This window comes from Sander vitreus, chromosome 8, assembly GCF_031162955.1.
Source record: "Sander vitreus isolate 19-12246 chromosome 8, sanVit1, whole genome shotgun sequence".
Classification (NCBI taxonomy): domain Eukaryota; kingdom Metazoa; phylum Chordata; class Actinopteri; order Perciformes; family Percidae; genus Sander; species Sander vitreus.
The window spans coordinates 2,438,156-2,459,843 of record NC_135862.1 but is presented as its reverse complement, the minus strand read 5'-3'; the positions used below and the strand labels follow the sequence as shown (position 1 = coordinate 2,459,843).

Genomic DNA, 21,688 nt, shown 5'->3' with positions numbered 1-21,688 from the left:
GTGTGTGTACATATGTGTGTGTACGTGTGTGTGTTTGTGTGTGTGTGCGTGTGCGTGTGTGTCTGTGTGTGTGTGTTTGTGTGTGTATGTGTGAATCCCATTTCCTGCATTTCTACATACATTTAGGGACTATGATGATAAAAAAATCCAGGAAATCATTTCTTGCATTTTAGCTATGTTACTAAATGCAGTGTTTCCTTTATGTTGATAGCATAGTGGCGGTCCACCACGGTATCAGAAATAGGGCAGACGCACAACAGGGTTTCCGCTATGTATACCGCGCACCACCGCTCCTTCAGCTGTTTATGAAAAGTCATAAAGTCTTTTTACTGTTTATCAGACCCCAGATGAGACAGGAAGCTAACGTTAGCCACGCTGCTGTGACGGCCCGCTGCAGGAGTCTGTGTGTATTCCTCCGACACGCTGTAGTAACGTTACTGATTTAAAACCGTTTTGCAGGTTAGTGGGGATGCATACCGCTCAAAACCAACATGAAAAATGTAGCTAGTAATGTTCACTCAGCGTTTTCATTTGCTGTTAAACTATGTGTAAAATGAGCGGTGACGTTAAATCACCCTACGGTACCGTCTATTTGCTGGATGGTTTCAAGGTAACGGTCGGTAGCTAACATTAGCAGATAAGCCCGTACTCTGACATACTCTTTTTTATCTTTTAGTATCAAATGCTGCTCTACGGCGGCCGACTAATACAGAGGTGATGCTACTGATGCAGTTTCATTATCCGGACAGGAGTTAAAGCTGTGTTCCAGGCAATCCGTAATCCGTGTTTTCACGACCTTCTCCTTGTGAAAGCGCCCTGTAACGGCAGTCAAACCCGTAACTTACTCCCCGTGAACTGGTACCAGATGGTTGTACTCCCAGTTACAGTTTTAACGTCACACACACATAAACAACAATGGCGACCCCTGTTGATGCTGTACAGACGCCGGTGATTAACGGTGAGAAATAGACGTAAATAGGCAACGTAAAGTAACTCCGCACATTGTAATCAAAACAATACACATATGATTGTTTACTACTACAGGTTATGTTTATTAAATGAAGCCCAAAATATGTCGCCGACTAGAAATCGCTAGAATCAGCTAGCGCTAGCTAACGTCAGCGTTAGGTAGCCGCTAGCTAACGTTAACGTTAGGTAGCCTTGTCACTGCCCGATGTGAGTCGAGTGCAGATGTGAGTTGCACATGCTCAGATTTAAACGGTTTACAGCATAACGTGTCATACTGAAATCTGTAAAATCCGTAAAATAATACACTTTTCTCTTTACAAACAATAACAGACGATGGAAATCATTTCAAAAACGTTGTAGCTATCTATGATTGTTTGGTTGCTAACGTTAGCTCAAAACGCCATTCAGGTGACAGCCTTTGTCGTGTTTGATTGCTAACTTGTAGCTAGCAGTCATTTCAAAAACGTTGTAGCTATCTATGATTGTTTGGTTGCTAACGTTAGCTCAAAACGCCATTCAGGTGACAGCCTTTGTCGTGTTTGATTGCTAACTTGTAGCTAGCAGTCATTTCAAAAACGTTGTAGCTATCTATGATTGTTTGGTTGCTAACGTTAGCTCAAAACGCCATTCCAGTGACAGCCTTTGTCGTGTTTGATTGCTAACTTGTAGCCAGCAGTGAACCAACTTCATTATGTAGGTCCATTGTTATTGTATTGACGTTACAGAAGTCTCTCCTTAGCATCTTGTAGGCTACAAGTCGCAAAGTGACGCATGCGCAACTCACATCTGGTCTGGACTCACATCAGGCAGTGACAAGCCAAACCTGAAACCTGGAACGCTACCAAGTCGTGACTTGAAGTCGTAACTCACGGGCTAAAAATTGTGTCTGGAACGCAGCATAAGCATAGAAAAAGATCGTGGTTTGGGTTCAAATATGACGATATACAACTATGTCGGTCGTTTGCCCCTCCCCTCCCCTCCCCCCAATACGGTCGCGGTTTTAAACACGTCGTTGGTGTTGTGAAACGGTCCCAGTTAGGCAGGTTTAAAGTGACTATATGTAACTTTTTAATGTTTCTAAAGCTCTGTTATTTTATATACAATGGCCATAAATGACTAGTAACAGCAAACGAGACGAACAGTGAAAAGAACGCCATTGTTATATAGTTTTTATTAAGGCCTCTGCCTGGGTTTGATTTTTCCCGCGAAGTCACAGAATGATTTGCAGCAGGTAGACGGAGCTACAGTCACACGTTCTGACGGGTCACAGATTTCTTTGTAACACCGGAAAAGCCTGTGTTAGAGTATGCCAGCGGAGCCAGATAAAAGGAAGCAGGAGATGCCTTTATATAGGCCAAATTGTATTTAAATGTGTATGTTAGAAGTTATCTGTAGTAGTTATAACTGATACTGGGGCAGGACCATCACAGGAAAAAAGGAAATTAAACAAAGAACAAGTAAAAGATAAAAGTGAAATGGAAAGTGAAAGACAACAATAATGTGAGTCGACTTCGGGAGGGCTATCAACAGATGGAGACAATTACGGGATTGTAAATTAATCAAAACCGGCGTGCATAGCGCGTGCACACTATGCTTGTTACACACACAGGGACGCACACCAGCACACACACATGCAGAAGATTACAAATACAAATATTACAATGTGAAATAGTATTATGATACGATCTGCATGCGTGCTTTCACTTCATGCACAAGCAGATCAGTTTCTTCTCTGGAAAATCTCTCTTTCCAAGCGAGATCCTCCATTATAACAGCAATGAGCCAAGGTACAAACACCTCCCATTCCACACTCTGATTGGTTGATTGCATGTTACGCCCAAAACACAGCTATGAATTAATGAAGACACTAATGCTACGTTTACACGTGGCCGGCTATTTTCATAAACGGACATTTCAACCTCTCCATTTTCAAAAATAACATCGTGCACAGCTGTCAGTTTTCAGAATAGTGTTCGTTTACATGTACCCGTGCATATATGCCGTTAATGCCAAGCTCAAGCCCACGTTAGCCAATCAGAATCCCGAAAATAGCAGCAACAAATCACTTCCTCTTTCTCTCTCTCGGCTGCCTAAACCTCCGTTTACATGTAAACGTGCAAACGAAGACCTTCACTCTGGCCGGAGTTTTTAGAAAGACTCGTTTTCAGAGACAAATTCTCCGTTTGCGTGTAAACGAAGGGCACAAACGAAGGGAAATGTCTCAGTTTTTCAAAATAACCACGTACGTGTAAACGGGGCCTAAGTACAACCCTTTAGAACCATGCGCCCGGCGCACGGACCCTTTTTTCCGCCGTCAAACTAGCAAAAGTGGATTCGTACACGCCCTAAACACACCTGCACCAGACGCTTCACGCCGTGACCTCAGATCGTTAAAACAGGACCCTCAGTGTCTTTCAATTCTTCCTAAAGATGGTGTCCTGTCTTTCTGTGTAATTATTCTGTTGTTGTGATCCTTTCTTTGTAATTTATCTCAATAATTGGTGTAAATGAGGGCCGCCCCTCAACGATTTCTCAAGTATAAATAAATGAATGGATTAATGAATGAATGGATTAATGAATGGATTAATGAATGGATGGATTTGGACAAAGTGAAAATGCACAGAGTCTCCGTTGGTGCAGAGGCTGTTCAACTGTGATTCATGCTGATAAAAGAGATGGAAATTTACATCAAAATCTCATCTACGGCCGCTTTGATAGCGCTATAGAAATAAATTGGATTGAAGTTGAGTACTGCAGCGTGAGATGTCCTTGAGAGGTAAAAGCCTATTAACTTATTTTATTAATTTTTTTCTACATCTGTTGATGTGCACCCAGTTTTCTCTTGCCCACAGGAAGGGTCAGAGGTCAGAGGTGGTAGGTGGTTGGTTTTGGCTGGTTTTTATTTTAGAGGGTCGAGAGGTTAAACAACAGTAGACTGATTCCAGCTGATTCTAACGGAAAAAAAACCCTTAGCAGCTAATACACATTAAAGAGTATCTGATGGTCATTACATCGTCTGTCTGTAAGGGATGAGAGTCATTAACGAGAAATCTATACGGAAGGAACACAAAGATACATCAGAGCCACAAAGCCCAAGAGTTAATTACAGACGGACTTTAAAGCCTGCAGCACAGACAGTTTGGATTGTTCCATCTGAAAACACAGACAGTTTGGATTGTTCCATCTGAAAACACAGACAGTTTGGATCGTTCCATCTGAAAACACAGACTAGGGTTGGGCGACGTCCCCTAAATTGGCAGTTGACGATGCTCACAGTAAAACATGGCGATAGACAATGATATCGTCGTCGTACAACTTGACCTACTTTCACTTAGCTAACTACGGTGCAGTAAAGTCAATCAGATGTCCGTGATCTGCGTAACGACAGTACAGTGGGACCTAATATACCATCATTACTGAGATTAAACTACATTCTCGGTTATGTTTGCACTGAATAACGCATTCAATAAACAGAAACATAACTCCTGCAGCGCACATGAACAGATGCGCAATATTAGCTCACACATAAAATAACACCCTCGTGAATTAGCCTACTGTTGCTAACGTACATTCATAAATCCTGTATAACATCGTCCCGTACCTACAGGACATCATACTTACTTACTGATGCACGCACACAGTAGTGTCGACAAACTTAGTCCAATGAGGGGAGAAAGGAAAGTGTGATAGTGTTCACGTTAATGCTTTTTTCTCTCTCGCTCGAGACCGCTGTGTCCAACGTTACTAGCAGGTAGTAGAGCGAGTAGAGCAGATAGAGGGGAAAAAAGCAGCTTCCACTTAAGGGGCCCATCTTGCACCCTGCGCAGCGCAGCGCAGCGCCCGAAGCAAGTGTCTTTGCTAGTTTAAGACTGACGCACTTGTCAATTTCCCGTCCGGCGCCCGCGACTAGGATTAGAGCGTGTCTGACAGGGTGGGGGGGCGTGGCATCACGATGGTGGCGCTCCATCGTGATGGACGACAACCCTAACACAGACAGTTTGGTTTTGGTTTGTTCCATCTGAAAACACAGACAGTTTTGTTTGTTCCATCTGAAAACACAGACAGTTATTTATCGGATTCCCTTGCTAATGTTATGGATGTTTTCACAGCAAATCTGAATCGATAAATGTGTCAGATCTTGTTTACTTATTCCATTCATCCCCATTACTGGTTGCACTGCAGCATCTTTTATTAGTTTCGATCACGCTGACACTGCCCCACTGAAACTAACAGTTAGTTACAGTACGAAAGTTTGAGACACATCAATTGTACAGATTTATTGGAGGCTTGGTAATCGTGCAGAAAGTTCTAGATTCATTCTGTTTGTCTGTTTTCAAAGAAACAATTTGCACATCCAACCAACTGTTCTGGGCAGGCGCATTAGAAAATATCACAGACTTGGCAGAAAGTAAAAATATTGTGCTCTTCTCTCTGCACGATTCGGTCCCTCTGGACCTTATTTCCTTGACTTAAGTAGGTGGGTGGTGATGGCGCCACATGCCTTTTGTGTGGGAGACGTGGGTTCAATTCCCACTGAGATACATCAACCAATGTGTCCCTGAGCAAGACACTTAACCCCTAGTTGCTCCAGAGGCGTGCGGCCTCTGACCTTTGTAGCAACTGTAAGTTGTAAATACTCTTGACAAATGTCCAGAGGGACTGAAACGCCAAAACTATGGAGGTGGATTGAATTTAGTTTGGGTTACTCACAGGATTGGAAAATGACATTTCATTCAACAATACGTCTTCACAGAAGGAGTAGTCTATATCCACGACCTTCCACTTCCGGGATTGCTCCGTTGCCGTCAGAAATTCTGCCGAATGTCGTAACTCCGGTGGATTTGTGAGGACTATGGTTAACTGCTCCTCAGATCTCTGCAGGGTAAATCCAGACAGCGAGCTAGACTATCTGTCCAATCGGAGTTTTCTGTTGCACCACTAAAACAACCTTTGAACGTACACACGATCCCCGGTCTCCTGGGTGAAAGTCCTGTGTTGTTTGATCCGTCCACCCCCACAACCAACCTCCCTATGCGGATTGTCGGCCTTTCGTACGACACGCTACCGTTGTCTCTCTTAGTGCTACGTCATCTTCAAACCCCGTGTAGCTGCTGCTCTCCCCGGTGACTTCTACAAACACGCTGAAGGGCGCTTTTTGCGTTGTCCAAACATCTGTATTTTACCAGTTCGGAGTGAGAACGGGTTGGATTTTCTGAAGTAAACAGGACATTGTTTTTGGAAAGACATTGTTAAATGTCTTTTTGTTCCGAGACGTGAATGCAAAAAAAGAAAAAGTCAATTCACCTCTGTTTGGATTGGATTGACGTGGCGGCAGAAATGTCAAATGAAACCAAAACTATCTGCATGGATGACGCCACAAGAAGAGAAGTGAGAAAATAATCGGTTTAACCTTCGCTTTAAAATAATAGTTTGACTTTTTGGGAAATACTGTACGCTAATTCACTTTCCGGCGAGATAAGATTGATAGGACACACCCCGTGTAATCACAAAGTCCCTGATAAGTGGTCATTTTCTGTCTGTTTTTGTTCATCTCCAGAGGTCGGATAGTGTTCTTCATTTGTGAGCCATAAGTTAAAGGAAAAAGCACGTAAAGTAGCCAGAAACTGAAGTGCCATAGTCGTAACACTCGTGTCCAGTGATAGCGGCGGGCGGTAGCTGTGAGCGCTGAATAAAACATGGCGGAGTGGGACCACTTTATGAGACGTCTGCCACATTAGCACGCCAGCTCCCTAAGAGCTCAGGGCCCTCAGCCTCTCTCCGCTGTATAGGAAATACATAAATATTTTATATTTTGAGGCGGCTTTAATCCATTTCACAGAATGTCAATACTCAGCACTTTAAAAAAGTGCTCAGGCCGGCAATGCTGCAGGGTTAAACAGAGCGTCTCTCCGGTCTGTCTCGGGGTAGTTTAATGCATTACTAAATACTTTTATCACCAGCGGGAGATTCTTTCTCCTCTCTGTGTGTTGGAGCGTTTCTCTAAGTGTTGCTTCGGCACACTGTGAGTGGGGGGAAAAAGCTGATAGAGACGTCGCGTCATGCTCTATAAGCCAAGGGGGAAACAACTCTCCGCTCTTCGATAACTTGCATTGCGTGAAGATTTCCTCCTCGTCAATTCCGTCTGCTAGCAAACAACAGAAACGTGTCTAAAAGCTGCTGTGTGGTGATATGAACTACCAGCAGGGTAAGTTTTCACAAGCGAGCCGACCCAAAAAAACGGAGCTTTTATGAAGACAAAAGTGGAAACAGACGTGAGGAATCAGCAGAGAGAATGGGGAGACACTTCGCTAACTTAGGGAGGGAGGAGGAGAGGGCGGGAGGGAGGGAGGGAGGAAGGAAGGAAGGGAGGGAAGGAGAGAGGGAGGGAGGAATGGAGGGAGGGATGAGGATGGGAGAGAGGGAGGGAGGGAGGAAGTCAGGAAGGAAGGAAGAGAGGGAAGGAGGGAGGGAAGAAGGGAGGGAGGGCGAGAGGTAGGGAGGGAGAGAGCGAGGGAGGGAGGGAGGGAGAGAGGGAGAGAGGGAGGACGAGAGGCAGGGACGGAGGGAGAGAGGGAGGGAGGAAGTCAGGAAGGAAGGAAGGGAGGGAAGGAGGGAGGGAAGAAGGGAGGGAGGACGAGAGATAGGGAGGGAGAGAGCGAGGGAGGGAGGGAGGGAGAGAGGGAGGACGAGAGGCAGGGAGGGAGGGAGGGAGGAAGTCAGGAAGGAAGGAAGGGAGGGAAGGAGGGAGGGAAGAAGGGAGGGAGGACGAGAGCGAGGGAGGGAGAGAGCGAGGGAGGGAGGGAGGGAGGGAAGGAGGCAGGGAAGAAGGGAGGGAGGACAAGAGTGAGGAAGGACAAGAGGGAGGAAGGACGAGAGGGAGGGAGAGAGGGAGGGAGAGAGGGGGAGGGAGGAGGAGGAGGTTGTGGTAAATTAGGCAGCAGTGGTGTGGTTCCTCCCTGCAGCCAGTCCTGTGTCCTGCACATCTAAACTCTGACTGTCCTCGTCCACAGAGACATGAATCCATAGTTACCAACTATTACAGTCATCACCAGCTCATTAGCATAATCTATTCATGGGTTTGAGTCATTATGAAAACAAGTCTCTGCTGTCAGCTTGTTAAATGTGAATATGTTTGAGTTCCTTCACTCCTCTGTGACAGTCAGTAGAGTCCTCCCTCCTTCCTTTCCTGCTTCCTTCTTTTCTTTCATTTCCTTCCCAACGTCCCTTCCTATGTCTTCTTTCCTCCCTTTTTCACCCTTCCTTATTTATTCTCTCTTTACTTTCCTCTCCTGCCTTCCGTCTTCTTTCCATCCATCCTTCCCTCCTTTCCTTTCCTTCTCTGGACTGAATGTCTTTGAGTTGTGGACAAAACAAGACATTTGAGGACGTCATCTCGGGCTTTTGGGTAAACACTGATCCACATTGTGTGTGTGTGTGTGTGTGTGTGTGTGTGTGTGCGCGTAAATGAGCGACTGTGTGAGTGTGTGTGTGCGTGTGTGAGTGAGTGTATGTGTGTGTGTGTGTGTGTGTGAGCGAGTGTATGTGTGTGTGTGTGTGTATGTGTGTGTGTGAGCGAGTGTATGTGTGTGTATGTGTGTGTGTGAGCGAGTGTGTGTGTGTGTGTGTGAGAGAGTGTATGTGTGTGTGTGTGAGCGAGTGTATGTGTGTGTGTGTATGTGTGTATATGTGTGTGTGTGTGTGTGTGTGTGTGTGTGTGTGTGTGTGTGTGTGTGTATGTGTGTGTGTATGTGTGTTTGTGTGTGTGTGTGTGTGTGTGTGTGTGTGAGAGAGTGTACGTGTGTGTGTGTGTGTGTGTGTGTATGTGTGTGTGTGTGTGTATATGTGTGTGTGTGTGTGTGTGTGTGTGTATGTGTGTATATGTGTGTGTATATGTGTGTATATGTGTGTGTGTGTGTGTGTGTATATGTGTGTGTGTGTGTGTGTGTGTGTGTGTGTGTGTGTGTGTATATGTGTGTGTGTGTGTGTGTGTGTGTGTGTGTGTGTGTGTGTGTGTGTGTGTGTGTGTGTGTGTGTGTGTGTGTGTGTGTGTGTATATATATGTGTGTGTGTGTGTTTTTGTGTGTGTGTGTGTGTGTGCGTGAAGGGGGAATGAGGGAAGTCATGGCAGGCTCTTAGTGTTAAGTAATAAGAGAGCAGGCCAAATAAACAGGAGAAATTGAATTAGCGTAGACTCCTGAGAGCACAGTTCCAACCTACAGCGAGAACATCTACTATCAAACACTCCGTTTAACATTCAAACCCCGCTCGCATCATTAGCATACAAGTTGTTTTTCGCTGTTGCCTAAATACTGTACATGAACATGTTGTTTCCATCTCTGTGGAGAAGCAATTACATAATGCTGGAACGCTAGCCTGCTCCTCTTTCTGGGAGACGGAGACGGAGACGGATGCATTCGAGGGGTTTAAATGAGTTGCGTATGAGCGCAGCAAAGACAGGCGAGGAACGATTGCAAATGGAGGCGAGCCACGTAAAGATGACAACATAAAAAAAATCTCCTAATTATACGTCGACTGAATGAAGGTGTCTGTGCTGCATAACGACAGATTGGCTTGTTCTGACGTTCTTGTCACGCAGCAGCTGGGATGGAAGCGTGTGTGGTGTTTCACACAGATGGCTGCAGAGAGAGAGAGAGGGAGAGAGAGAGAGAGAGAGAGAGAGAGAGAGAGAGACAGAGAGAGAGAGACAGAGAGAGAGAGAGGGAGAGAGAGAGAGAGAGAGAGAGAGAGAGAGAGAGAGAGAGAGAGAGAGAGAGAGAGAGAGAGAGAGGGAGAGAGAGAGATAGAGAGACATAGACATAGAGAGACATAGAGAGACAGAGAGACAGAGAGAGAGAGAGAGAGAGACATAGAGAGACATAGAGAGACAGAGAGACAGAGAGAGAGAGCGAGAGGGAGAGAGACAGAGAGACAGAGAGAGAGAGAGAGAGAGACAGAGAGACAGAGAGAGAGACAGAGAGAGAGAGAGAGAGAGAGAGAGAGAGAGAGAGACAGAGAGAGAGAGAGAGAGAGAGAGAGAGAGAGAGAGAGAGAGAGAGAGAGAGAGACAGAAGAGAGACAGAGAGAGAGAGAGAGAGACAGAGAGAGAGAGAGAGAGAGAGACAGAGAGAGAGAGAGAGAGAGAGAGACAGAGAGAGAGAGAGAGACATAGAGAGAGAGAGAGAGAGAGACGAGAGGGAGAGAGATAGAGAGACATAGAGAGAGACAGAGAGAGAGACAGAGAGACAGAGAGAGAGACAGAGAGAGAGACAGAGAGAGAGAGAGAGACAGAGAGAGAGACAGAGAGAGAGACAGAGAGAGACATAGAGAGACATAGAGAGACAGAGAGACATAGAGAGACAGAGAGAGACATAGAGAGACATAGAGAGACAGAGAGAGAGAGAGAGAGAGCGAGAGGGAGAGAGATAGAGAGACATAGAGAGAGACAGAGAGAGACAGACAGAGAGAGATGTAGTGGAAGTATTTTTAACATAAGAAAACGTTTCATTTCCCAAATGGAAAATGCTCCATTACACGAGTTACATTCAATATTCAACGTGACATCATGTCTTCGCGTAAACACACACGCCCACTTTTCTTAAGCCAAGTGGCGTGTTATCTATCCGCGTGTATGTCTACGCCGTACACAGCTGACGTAAACATACACGCCACTTGCCGTGTTATCGCGAGAAGAAAGCTACGGTTCAGTTTAGGAAAAGAACAACGGGGTTGGTAGGAACAAACATGTCCACACAGGCCGCTATAAAGCAGCTAATGTATGCATGACGTGTCATAGCTCGTCCTCATCAGCCGCCGGGCTGCTGCACACTTTAGCGACAGCTTCATCTACTGCCGTATGCTCAGCTGTGGCTTCTGCACTCAAGGTCACAAATTAATCAAAACATCAATATGTGCAGTTGAAATAAGGCAAAGCCGGCTGTAGACCTGTCACCTGTACCAACAACATTGATTCAGCACCTCATGAATTATGCAAAAAGCAGCCGAGGGAGTCTCAGCACATGACCCCGTGGTGAGCTCGTTCCACAGATATTTTTGGTGCGTCTACAACTCCTCGAGGTTGTATGTATCATCCGTGGCAAACTGTCGGCTTGTTGTTGTGTGACTCGATAAGTTCGCTCAGAGGAGACATTCAGGGGGTGCTGGGGCTCGGTTAATCACAACGCAGGGGGAAAAGAAATGGGGAACTTAAAGGGGACTTGCAATGTTTTGCCTTGAATCGTTATAATTTTGAGCAGGGGCTTCTGGGCTTCTGGCCCCGAATGTTTTTCCTCAAAAGCCCCAAATCTTTTAGGGTTTTAAAATCAACTGTGTGTCATTTCCCCTCCATGTCTCTCTGACTGGACAGCCCAGTCTCACGGCAGTTCGTGCGATGTTCACGTAATTTAATCTATTGATTCGTGTACACGGACACGTTTATCTCGTTTTTTTTACGTGATGGTCAGCATGTTTTTTAAAGTAATGTATTTCAATGGGAAGCATGTTTCGTGATCACACCACAATTCTTTGGAAAACAACGCCAATGTAAAGTCAATGAGAAGATGGCGTAGTATTAAGAGCGACAACGGTAGCGAGTAGTATGAAAGACCGAAAATCCGCATAGGGAGGTTGGTTGGGGGGGTGGACGGGTCAAACAAACACAGGACTTTCACCCAGGAGACCGGGGATCGTGTCCCACGTGTCACGTTTCCTAAAGCCAACCCCGTTCTTTACCTAAACCCAACCGTCCCGTTCTTCTTTATCTAAACCCAACTGTCCCGTTCTTCTTTATCTAAACCCAACCGTCCCGTTCTTCTTTACCTAAACCCAACCGTCCCTGTTCTTCTTTACTCTAAACCCAACTGTCCCGTTCTTCTTTATCTAAAACCCAACCGTCCCGCTTCTTTACCTAAACCCAACCGTCCCTGCTTCTTCTTTACCTAAACCCAATTGTCCCGTTCTTCATCATCTTACCTAAACCCAACTGTCCTGCTTCTTCTCTTTACCTAAACCCAACTGTCCCGTTCTTCTTTACCTAAACCCAACTGTCCCGTTCTTCTTTTTCTAAACCCAACCGTCCCGTTCTTCTTTACCTAAACCCAACTGTCCCGTTCTTCTTTACCTAAACCCAACCGTCCCGTTCTTCTTTACCTAAACCCAACTGTCCCGTTCTTCTTTACCTAAACCCAACTGTCCCGTTCTTCTTTACCTAAACCCAACTGTCCCGTTGTTGTCTCACGTGTCATGGAAACGTAAGCTAAAACAGCAGTTATTGACCTAAAAATACCAATAATATCAAAGCTGTATACAGCTTCTCTGCTGCAGCCCGACTGGCAGAAAGATTTGTGTTGTGATCACGAAAGATGCTTCCCATTGAAGTACATTAGTTTGCAAAAAACATGCTGACCATCACGCAGAAAACGAGATAAACGTGTCCGTGTACACGAATCAATAGATTAAACTGAAAGTGAACATTTTTGACGAACTGCCGTGAGACTGGGTTGGACTGGACCGGCCAATCAACGGAGCAACACTACCGATGTTATGGAACTGAAAAACAGAAACACCAGACAGTTTCTGCCTCTCTTTACATGGCAGGAGTAAAACAAATAGAGTTATATAGTTTTCAGGATGATAAAGACAGTTCGAGAATTAAATACAAAACAGGATGTAGAGCAAGCGACAACAACATTGAAAAAAGCAACAGAAACGTCAGAACGAGGATGCTGCAACTCTCATGTTTTCCCAAATAATACAGATTTTAAGGCATTCTATTATCAAAAGAGTTTATATTAGGGGTGCACGATATTAACAAAATGTGATATTGCGACATCGATTATGAATATTGTGATATCGATAAACACAAAGTTTATTTCAACTGACGGTCATATTGGACTGGTCCACCATGAATAAATATATAAATAAGGACCATGTCTACAGAACAGGACATGTTCTACTGGTTGGACAGTATAAATATATAAATAAGGACCATGTCTACAGAACAGGACATGTTCTACTGGTTGGACAGTATAACATATATAAATAAGGACCATGTCTACAGAACAGGACATGTTCTACTGGTTGGACAGTACAAATATATAAATAAAGAGAACAGGACATGTTCTACTGGTTGGACAGTACAAATATATAAATAAAGAGAACAGGACACACCTTTTCTTTCTCTTCTCTGATTGGTTCTGTTTTGTTGTCTCTATCTATTTCTTCACTCACACTGTCACTCTGTTGAAATATGCACACACGTGGTACGCTCCATAGGGTTTGTCACGTAGTGGCCCCGTGTACTAACATGTGCAAGTAGCACGGTAACTGGCCAATGAAACATGATCATCACAGCGTCTCAAGCTCTAAATCAAACACAGCTAAGCCACACAGCCAACGGACGGGACGCAGCGCTCCACAAAATGAACTAAATATTGCATACTTATTACAACACTTTCGATATATTGCGATAAAGATATTGAGTCGATATATCTTGCACCCCTAGTTTATATATAGCTGCTGTAAATGAAGTATGTCCCTGGACACCCCCCCCCCCCCTAGTTTTGAGCTGAGCTCCCAGTGTTTACAACATCTGTCTCTGCCACTGCTTTTGAGCAATCATCTAAGAGCTCCATCTTTTCTAGGACACTTTTATTTCAATGCTTTCACTAAAAAAAATCTCTCTCTGTTCTTTCGCCCTACAAAGAGACCACAAAAGTACCTTTTTTTTCTTTCAAACCTGCCAAATAATATACATAGGGTCAAGTTAATCATAACTTACAATTTCAATGGTGCGAGGAAAGCAATAAAAATCAAATGAGGCTGAAAAGGGGCTTGATAAGTCTCAATATTCCTAAATGTCAATATATCTTCATATCTCATCTTATATTGGCCTTTTTTCTCTCCTGTCTCCCCAGATGGAAACTGACACCGGTGACAGCGACGGAGGATAATAATGATGGAAGGCAGAGTGATTCCTCCCCAGCCGAAGCCACAGTATTCCTCAACCGCCCCTCTGCTGCATAGCGCCACTCCCTGAAGGATACATCCACCTTGACATATCGCAGCGTGCACGACAACCTGGTACGACAACCTGGCACGACAACCTGGCACGGGCCGAACTGAAAGGTTGCCTCTCTTTTGCCAAGAACTGAAAGACAACAGGAGCCAAAGCTTCGGGGACCAGGCGTCAGCAGAAATCCACTCTGTCTTGCTTGCAGTAACAAATGAGCCTTTATTTGTGAAGTTAAAAGTGCTAACAGCCGACTCCATAAGGGCCAATTACTGGCTGACGGGAATACGGGGCCAAGATGAAGGAGACAGCAGTTGTGGCTTGTTTGCTGGCTGAGCTGTCTCTGGCTGCCTTTGCTTTGGCCTCTCAGGGGGCCGCTCATTGCCCTGCATTGTGTCGATGTGAGATACGACCCTGGTTCTCACCCAGCTCTATTTACACCGAGGCTGCCACCGTGGACTGTAATGATTTGGGCCTCTCGGTGCTACCTGAGAGTCTCCCTTCGGAAACAGAAGTGCTGCTGCTACAGACAAACAACATTGTTAATGTGGAGAAGACTTTGGATTACTTGGACAAAATCACTGAAATCGACTTGTCTCAGAACAACATTTCTTCAGTGGGCAATGTTTATCTGGGTTTTCTCCCCCAGCTGCTGTCACTCCACATGGAGGAGAACTGGATTCAGGAGCTATCGGACAGCTGCCTTGCTTCCTTTCCCAACCTCCAGGAGTTTTACGTTAACCACAACCTGATTTTCTCCATTACCCCCGGAGCATTCCAGGGCCTGAACAGGCTGCTGAGGCTTCATCTCAACTCCAATCGACTGACAAGCGTCAACAGCGAGTGGTTCCAGCATCTCCCCAGCCTGGAGATATTGATGCTGGGAGAAAACCCCATCATCGAGCTGTCGGACATGAACTTTAAACACCTGGGGAACCTACGAAGCCTCGTGCTTGCCAAGATGAATTTGAGTGAAATGCCGGACAATGCTTTTGTTGGTCTTGAAAGTTTGGAGAGCATTTCATTTTTTGACAACCTGCTCAATCGAGTCCCCCAAGTGGCGTTGACTCGAGTCCAGAACCTGAGGTTCCTGGATTTGAATAAGAACCCGATTGAGAGGATTCAAAGAGGTGATTTCATGGACATGATGCATCTGAAGGAGCTCGGCATCAACAGCATGTCTGAGCTTGTATCAATCGACAGTTTTGCCCTCAACAACTTGCCCGAGCTGACAAAAATCGAGGCCACAAACAATCCCCGGCTGTCCTACATCCACCCGAGGGCCTTCCACAAGCTTCCCAGACTTGAGACTCTGATGCTCAACAGCAACGCTCTGAGCGCGATCCACCGCAGCACCGTGGAGTCCCTGCCCAACCTGCGAGAGGTCAGTCTGCACAGCAATCCTATCCGCTGCGACTGCGTCATCCGCTGGGTCAACATGAACAGGACCACAGTTCGGTTTATGGAGCCTGACTCTTTGTACTGCGCCGAGCCTCCGGAGTACCAAGGCCAGCACGTCCGACAGGTGCACTTCAGGGAGATGACAGAGATCTGCCTTCCCCTGATCTCACCTGGGAGTCTCCCGGAGCGTGTCGAAGTCAGTAAAGGGAGGTCTGTGTCGCTGCACTGCCGGGCGTTTGGAGAACCCGAGCCTCAGATTATCTGGGTGACACCATCGGGTGACAGGGTCCTACCTGGGAGTGTGTCTGATAAGTACTACATGCACCCTGAGGGAAGCTTTGATCTCTACGATGCCACGGAACAGGAAGCGGGCTCGTACACCTGCATCGCCCACAATCTTGTCGGGGCAGACATCAAGTCCGTAATGGTTGCGGTGGACGGATACATTAACCAGCCTTCAAATCAACCTCTACATGTTTATATCAAATCTGTCCAGTCTCATTCCGTAAGGGTTTCCTGGGAGAGTGCAGGGGGTTTGGTATCGCAACTAAATTGGTCCGTTTTAGCCGACAGCAGCAGCCTCTTGATGCCATTCACAGCCAGGCTTCCCGCTGATGTCAAAGAGTACCACATCAAGCAGCTGAAGCCTTCCACTTGCTACCAGGTTTGTGTTGAGGTCACTGCAGCACAGCCTGGATACAGCAGGGACTGTGTCAACGTGACCACAAAGGTGGCACCGATCCCAAGGGGTAAAACTGAGAACTGGGACAGTCTGGTGATGGCTACCTGCGCTGTATTTTTCATTGTGGTTGCCATGGCTTGCTCCGTCATCTATACGTCTCTGTACAGCCAAGTGTTTTACAGGAAACTGATAGCAGACCCGGCTGAAACGCTGCTGATTCCCAGCACTCATTCCTTTTCCTCTCCTTCTTCTGATTTCCTGGAATCTGGCGTGTCTGGGATCAAGGTGAGGGCCACTGTAATAGACTTACCGGACGACTCCATATAAGAAACGTCCTTGTCTGGGAAACACTTTGGGATTAAGCGAAGATGAAGAGTGATGGACACTGGACAATGTGATTTATGTGCTCTCTTTTCAAGACTTTTGATGGGACATTTTGCACTGGAACTCAGAGCATAAATGCAAACACATTCACATAAATAGCTAAAAGCAGAGACGATTTTGTATTTCAAACATTATAACAAGCTTAATCAGGCAGATATCTTGACTATAATCTACATGGCTACTGGTCATTCATGCAGTGCAACCGGAGTAAAGCACAGCGGGAACTTCTGTATTGAATACTTTGTTGAGACGGCTTTGATGTCTGCAAAAAGCATTTTCTTTGCTGTTACATTAAACGGTGCCAAGCCAAGATAGTTTATAACGGAGGAGGAGAAAAAAAAAATATTGTTAATCTAGTGTACAATTAAACCGACTATCATGTAAACAATTTTATGAACAAATACATTTTTCATTAAACCTGTGTGGTGTCTTATAAGTACAATTTTCCCTCGTTAAATTTAAAACACTTTCTATGGCAAAACATGCCCTTTAAAATACGTCTTTTGCCACGAAAACAAACTGTTGTCTTTGAAATGCAAAACACTAATTGGTATGGATGAGGCTCAAATCTTGTTGTGTCCCTGTCCGAATCATACAGCAGCAGAAGTGTGAGATCTGCTGTGGACAAACCCAGTTACAGCAGCTGCCCTTCAAGGCAGACGTTCTAACAGTTAGGGAAATGCGATGCAATCTCAAACTGTTTGTTTTTGTGTGTGTGTGTGTGTGTGTGTGTGTGTTTGTATGTACCTTGATGGGTGGTGTGTGCATGTCTGTGAAGAGCGAGGACATTGGCAAACCCATTGACTTTGAATCGCATTATATTCCCTTTCATTAAAAATCCAATATGGATTCCCAACAGAAACCTCTGCGTGGTGATGAATCGGCATCACGCGCAAACTGATGGGAGGCATTTATCAGCGGGACTCAGTTATAGATCAACCTAGTTTCAGCACCTTTGGACAGAGCTTTTAGAGCATAGCCATTTGTCACCGCCACAGGAGCTAAAATATGACCCATTAGAGGCAGGTAGTGAATAGGTCAGCAAGAAACGCCGGCGCCCAAGCCATCCTCTTCCCCGTGTGACCCTGGAGAGACACCGGTGCCGTTGCAGGAACAGCTCAGCAACTATTGGGCTCGTTTGTTAAGCGCCTCGCATCATGCGGCAAGGGGCTGGGGGGGTAAGACAAGACAAATGGACCACGAAAACAGGACAAAGTAGTTTCAGTCCCAAACAGGACAGAGGACGACAGCCTCACAGTGCTGATGTTACAGATGTGTTCTCCCGTACGAGATAACTCCGGCCTGGGTTCATTAGAGAGTCTGCTGCTGCTTCTGTCTCGTACGGTGAAGAATATTCTGGATATTTAGGAGAGCAGCTGCATGAGAAAGGACGGATTATATAAAAAGGAGATGACAGGTCGTTTTAAAGGCTTTTCATTTTCTTTCCTTCCTCACCTGGGCTGCTCGATTCAACTCTGGTTTATCCCCGCTTTCGAAGGGATGTGTCAATGTGTAATCCTCAAATCCTCATTTTGCATTAAAAAAAAATAAAAGCCAATACACAACCAAAAGGAAAAGAAAGTCTCTTCCAAGTGAGAAATTGCTCACTATTAGGGGCGCGTACGCGATAAGTTGTGGCAGATCCAGGGGGAACGTCTCAGACAGAATTAGCTTTCCGCGCAGCATCCGCACCAACTGGCAGGTTACATTAAATCCGCCCAGTGAAATTAGTTGTCAAGACCAATAATACTAACAGCACAAAACCTCGCTACCGCCCCCTCAAGAGTGCAAAGTTCATTGTACCCCAAAAGAGCTGGCCTGATAAATAAACCAAATGATAATTTAGCTTTTCTTAGAGGGTTATTAGCAATGGGACTGAAGATGTAAAGTGTGTCCTGAGGATAGCACTAAAGGAAAGATCACAGGGTTATTAAAATCAAAATGGCTAATCATCTGAGGAGCATGAATGAGCTCTCTACAGTACATGTCAAAATAAAATGATGACACGGCTACAATGTTAGCATATCCCTGATCGATCCGAGCTCAATCCAGGAAAACAAGCAAGGAAAGACTAGCCTGGGAAAACCCTGACGAACTTCTGGCAAATGTGAGATTTGCTCTGCAAGTCCGTCTGGCCGAGAGCCCGTTCAAGCCCATTTCCAATTTTTCCAAATCGAGGCACCAATCACAACCGTTGAGGCGGGCTTTACACTACGCTCTGCATACGTCATCTCCTTCATCGCTCTGATTGGTTGAAGGACTATCCAGTTGCGCACAGAAGCATTTGAGCGGCGTCCGTTGGTGACGCCCCTTTGGAAATGGGCTGTGAATGAAGCTTCCCCAAACCCACTCTCACTTACAACTGAGAAGGGTCTGGTGTCAACCAGGCTAAGGAAAGACCTGACAAAGTATGATTTCAGACTTCGCATCATGATGTTATTTCAGCATCCTTTTTATCCGTTTATTGTAATTACAAAACAGCTAAATCTGAACCTCAAGTGGTGTAATGTTTACTTCCTGGAGAAGGCGGTGAAATACATCATGCTTTTTGCTCCTCGGGAGGATATCATTAATCCAGACGAGATGCCATTTGATTTTCTGATGTATCCTAGACTTTCACAATAGGAACAAAGCAGCAATAGTGGTTATTTCGGCCATATTAATGATGGGAAGAAACGCTGTTGGTGCCTACAGCTCTACACCGGCGGGTAGCGCAAGTGGCACGAGTTACGCAATAAAACTAAAATGATCCCAAGATCAAACTGAATATTCGCAACGCTGCAGTGGCAATGCACCATTAGACCTTAACCTCTTATGAGGTAAAGGTACTTTATTGTCACATACACATACATTCTCTGCATTTAACCCATCCCTCAAGGGAGCCTAGTACATGTTTGATGGTGGGGGAAACCGGAGCACCCAGAGGAAACCCACGCAAACATGGGGAGAACATACAAACTCCACACAGAAAGGCCCAGAACGACCTGGATTCAAACCCAGAACCTTCTTGCTATGAGGCCACAGTGCTAACCATTTGGCCACCATGCTGCCTTACAGTGCAAAAATACCCCCCCAAAAAACTTCACAGACATATCAGTGGCTCTGCGGCAATCTTTTCTATACTTAAGGCAGTTACACACCAACCAGACGGCCGACCGACCAGAAAAGCCAGTGGGACTGATCAGTGTCCCCGAGTTGGTCTAAAAAGTGCCTCAAAACACACCGAAAAGACGAGACGTAATACGTCTCCATAACAGCAGGCGGCGCTAATCTGTATTGTCGCCTAAAAAATGAAAAACGGCAGCTGATTGGACGAATGCATCACATGGATCTGGCTGCTGCTTCCGGATTTTGGATTTTTTTGAACGGCCATTAATGGCGGCTCATTCAGAATACGATCTCATATTGGACTAAAATAGTTCACCGAAACGTGTTTCTGAAAACATTTTAAGAGAGAAAGAGGCCGTGCAGTTGCTGAATCTGTCTTCATTTCAGATCAACAAAGGTCAGTTTAAAAGATTTTCGTCAGATTTTGAGAGGCTTAGTCAGGGTCATCCCGCTCGCCATTTCCGGGTGAGTCCCGACTGCCCTGTCTCTGACTGAGCATGTCAGGTCGGCCAAAATGAAGGCCGACGGCTCCTCCAACGGACGACGGCACGGGACACACCGAACAGACTCAAGTCACCGACCTCGCCAGACTGTCCGACGGCCGATTATCGGGTTGGTGTGTAACTGATTTAGAGGAGAAGTTTCAGTCTGGACCAAAGTTGGTGGACAACAACCCTACAATACGACCACGCCTACAGCGTGGCTTAAAACAAATATTAGCGAACACATTTCTTATTTCAATCTGATGTCACATTTGACAAGTCGTATTTACACAAGTACGAAGAGTTAAACATTTCAAAGACTGTAGATGATCTAAGTGTCCTGTTGGATCGGTTGAAACCACAAGGTGGTCCAGGACTTTTTTATCAGCATCTTTTCCCACTACTTCCCATCTCTCGTAGCTGTGACCAATCCAATGAACAGCAACATTAAAAAAGCATTCATTTTGCAGATATTTTCACATTTCTTGCGCAGAAAGCCGGTAATATCCCCACCGCCCACCTCCATCCATCACAGAGCGACACGCGGTAAATGAGATGCTGCTGCTCGACAGAATAGATGATGATAATAAAGACTGCGGGTGTCATATTGTGGGTGTTTGTTGTGAATGACTGCGTCCTTCAGCTACAGCCAATCAGAGTTGGGCGTTGCTGTGCCGCCGACATGATTAACTCACTGATGATTTTCCCCACAGAAACACGCCTGCTTGTTAATTTAGAGCAGGACGGGCAAAGAGTTACGACCTACTCCGCAGCGGGACGATGAAATATGTGGCCACACGGGGACAATTAAGCGGCTGATTCTGACCATCACTCACAGGATGATTAGACGTTTCTCTCAGCAGAGTGGGAAGAATGATTAACTCAAGGAAAGTAACAAAAGTGTAGTTTTGAGGTTCTTATACTTCATTTGGGGCTTTCTACTTGTCCTCGTCTGGTATTGCAGGTACTGAAGATACCTTTTACAGAATTACTTCACGTTTCACCAAGTCAAAATCAAGACTTTTTAACTCTCCTGTTGTCTTTGGGGCAAATACGACCCATTTTCAAAAAGTTTCTATATCAGAAATTTGGGTTTCTTTCAACCATATTTTCAAAAAAAGTAACGTGGATGGTTCCATACAACCCTATTCACAAGGAAAAATCAATGATCAGTTCACTACTTTCATTGAATTTGGGTGTTTTATTCAATGTTATAGCATGTAAAGAAAAACTGATGATAGAAAGTTGGAAAACGTAGAAAAACATTTGTAAAAAATGACAAAATGTTCCGGAAAAGTGACAAAAACGTCTAAAAGAAGTGACAAAATCGTGGGAAAAGCTTTAAAAAAAAAAACTCAGTTAGGGTTAGAGGAAAGATCGTGGGTGGGGTTAAAAAATATAGTTTAAGTGACACACTAAAAGACAAAGAGCCCCTATCTTGCACCCGGCAAAGCCCGACCCAAGTGTCTTTGCTAGTTTAAGACCGACGCAGTTGTCAGTTTCCCGTCCAGCGCCCGCGTCGTTTAAATAGCAAATGCACCTGCACCCATCTTTGCGCCCATGCTGGTCTTACAGGGAGGTGTGTTCAGGTGCATTCTGGGCGTGCTGGTCTTACAGGGAGGTGTGTTCAGGTGCATTCTGGGCGTGCTGGTCTTA

At 45.4% G+C, this 21,688-nt stretch overlaps 2 protein-coding genes across 6 annotated transcripts in view; one reads left to right on the top strand and one right to left on the bottom strand.

The window, feature by feature from the left end:
• Window positions 1-21,688, bottom strand: part of immp2l (inner mitochondrial membrane peptidase subunit 2) — a 156,343-nt gene that overhangs the window by 28,850 nt on the left and 105,805 nt on the right. The gene's annotated exons all lie outside the window — the stretch shown is intronic.
• On the top strand, window positions 13,894-16,820 carry lrrn3a (leucine rich repeat neuronal 3a). Its single transcript, XM_078256366.1, has one exon. It carries the CDS (start codon window positions 14,274-14,276, stop codon window positions 16,383-16,385), a length of 2,112 nt encoding a protein of 703 aa, XP_078112492.1. The 5' UTR covers window positions 13,894-14,273; the 3' UTR covers window positions 16,386-16,820.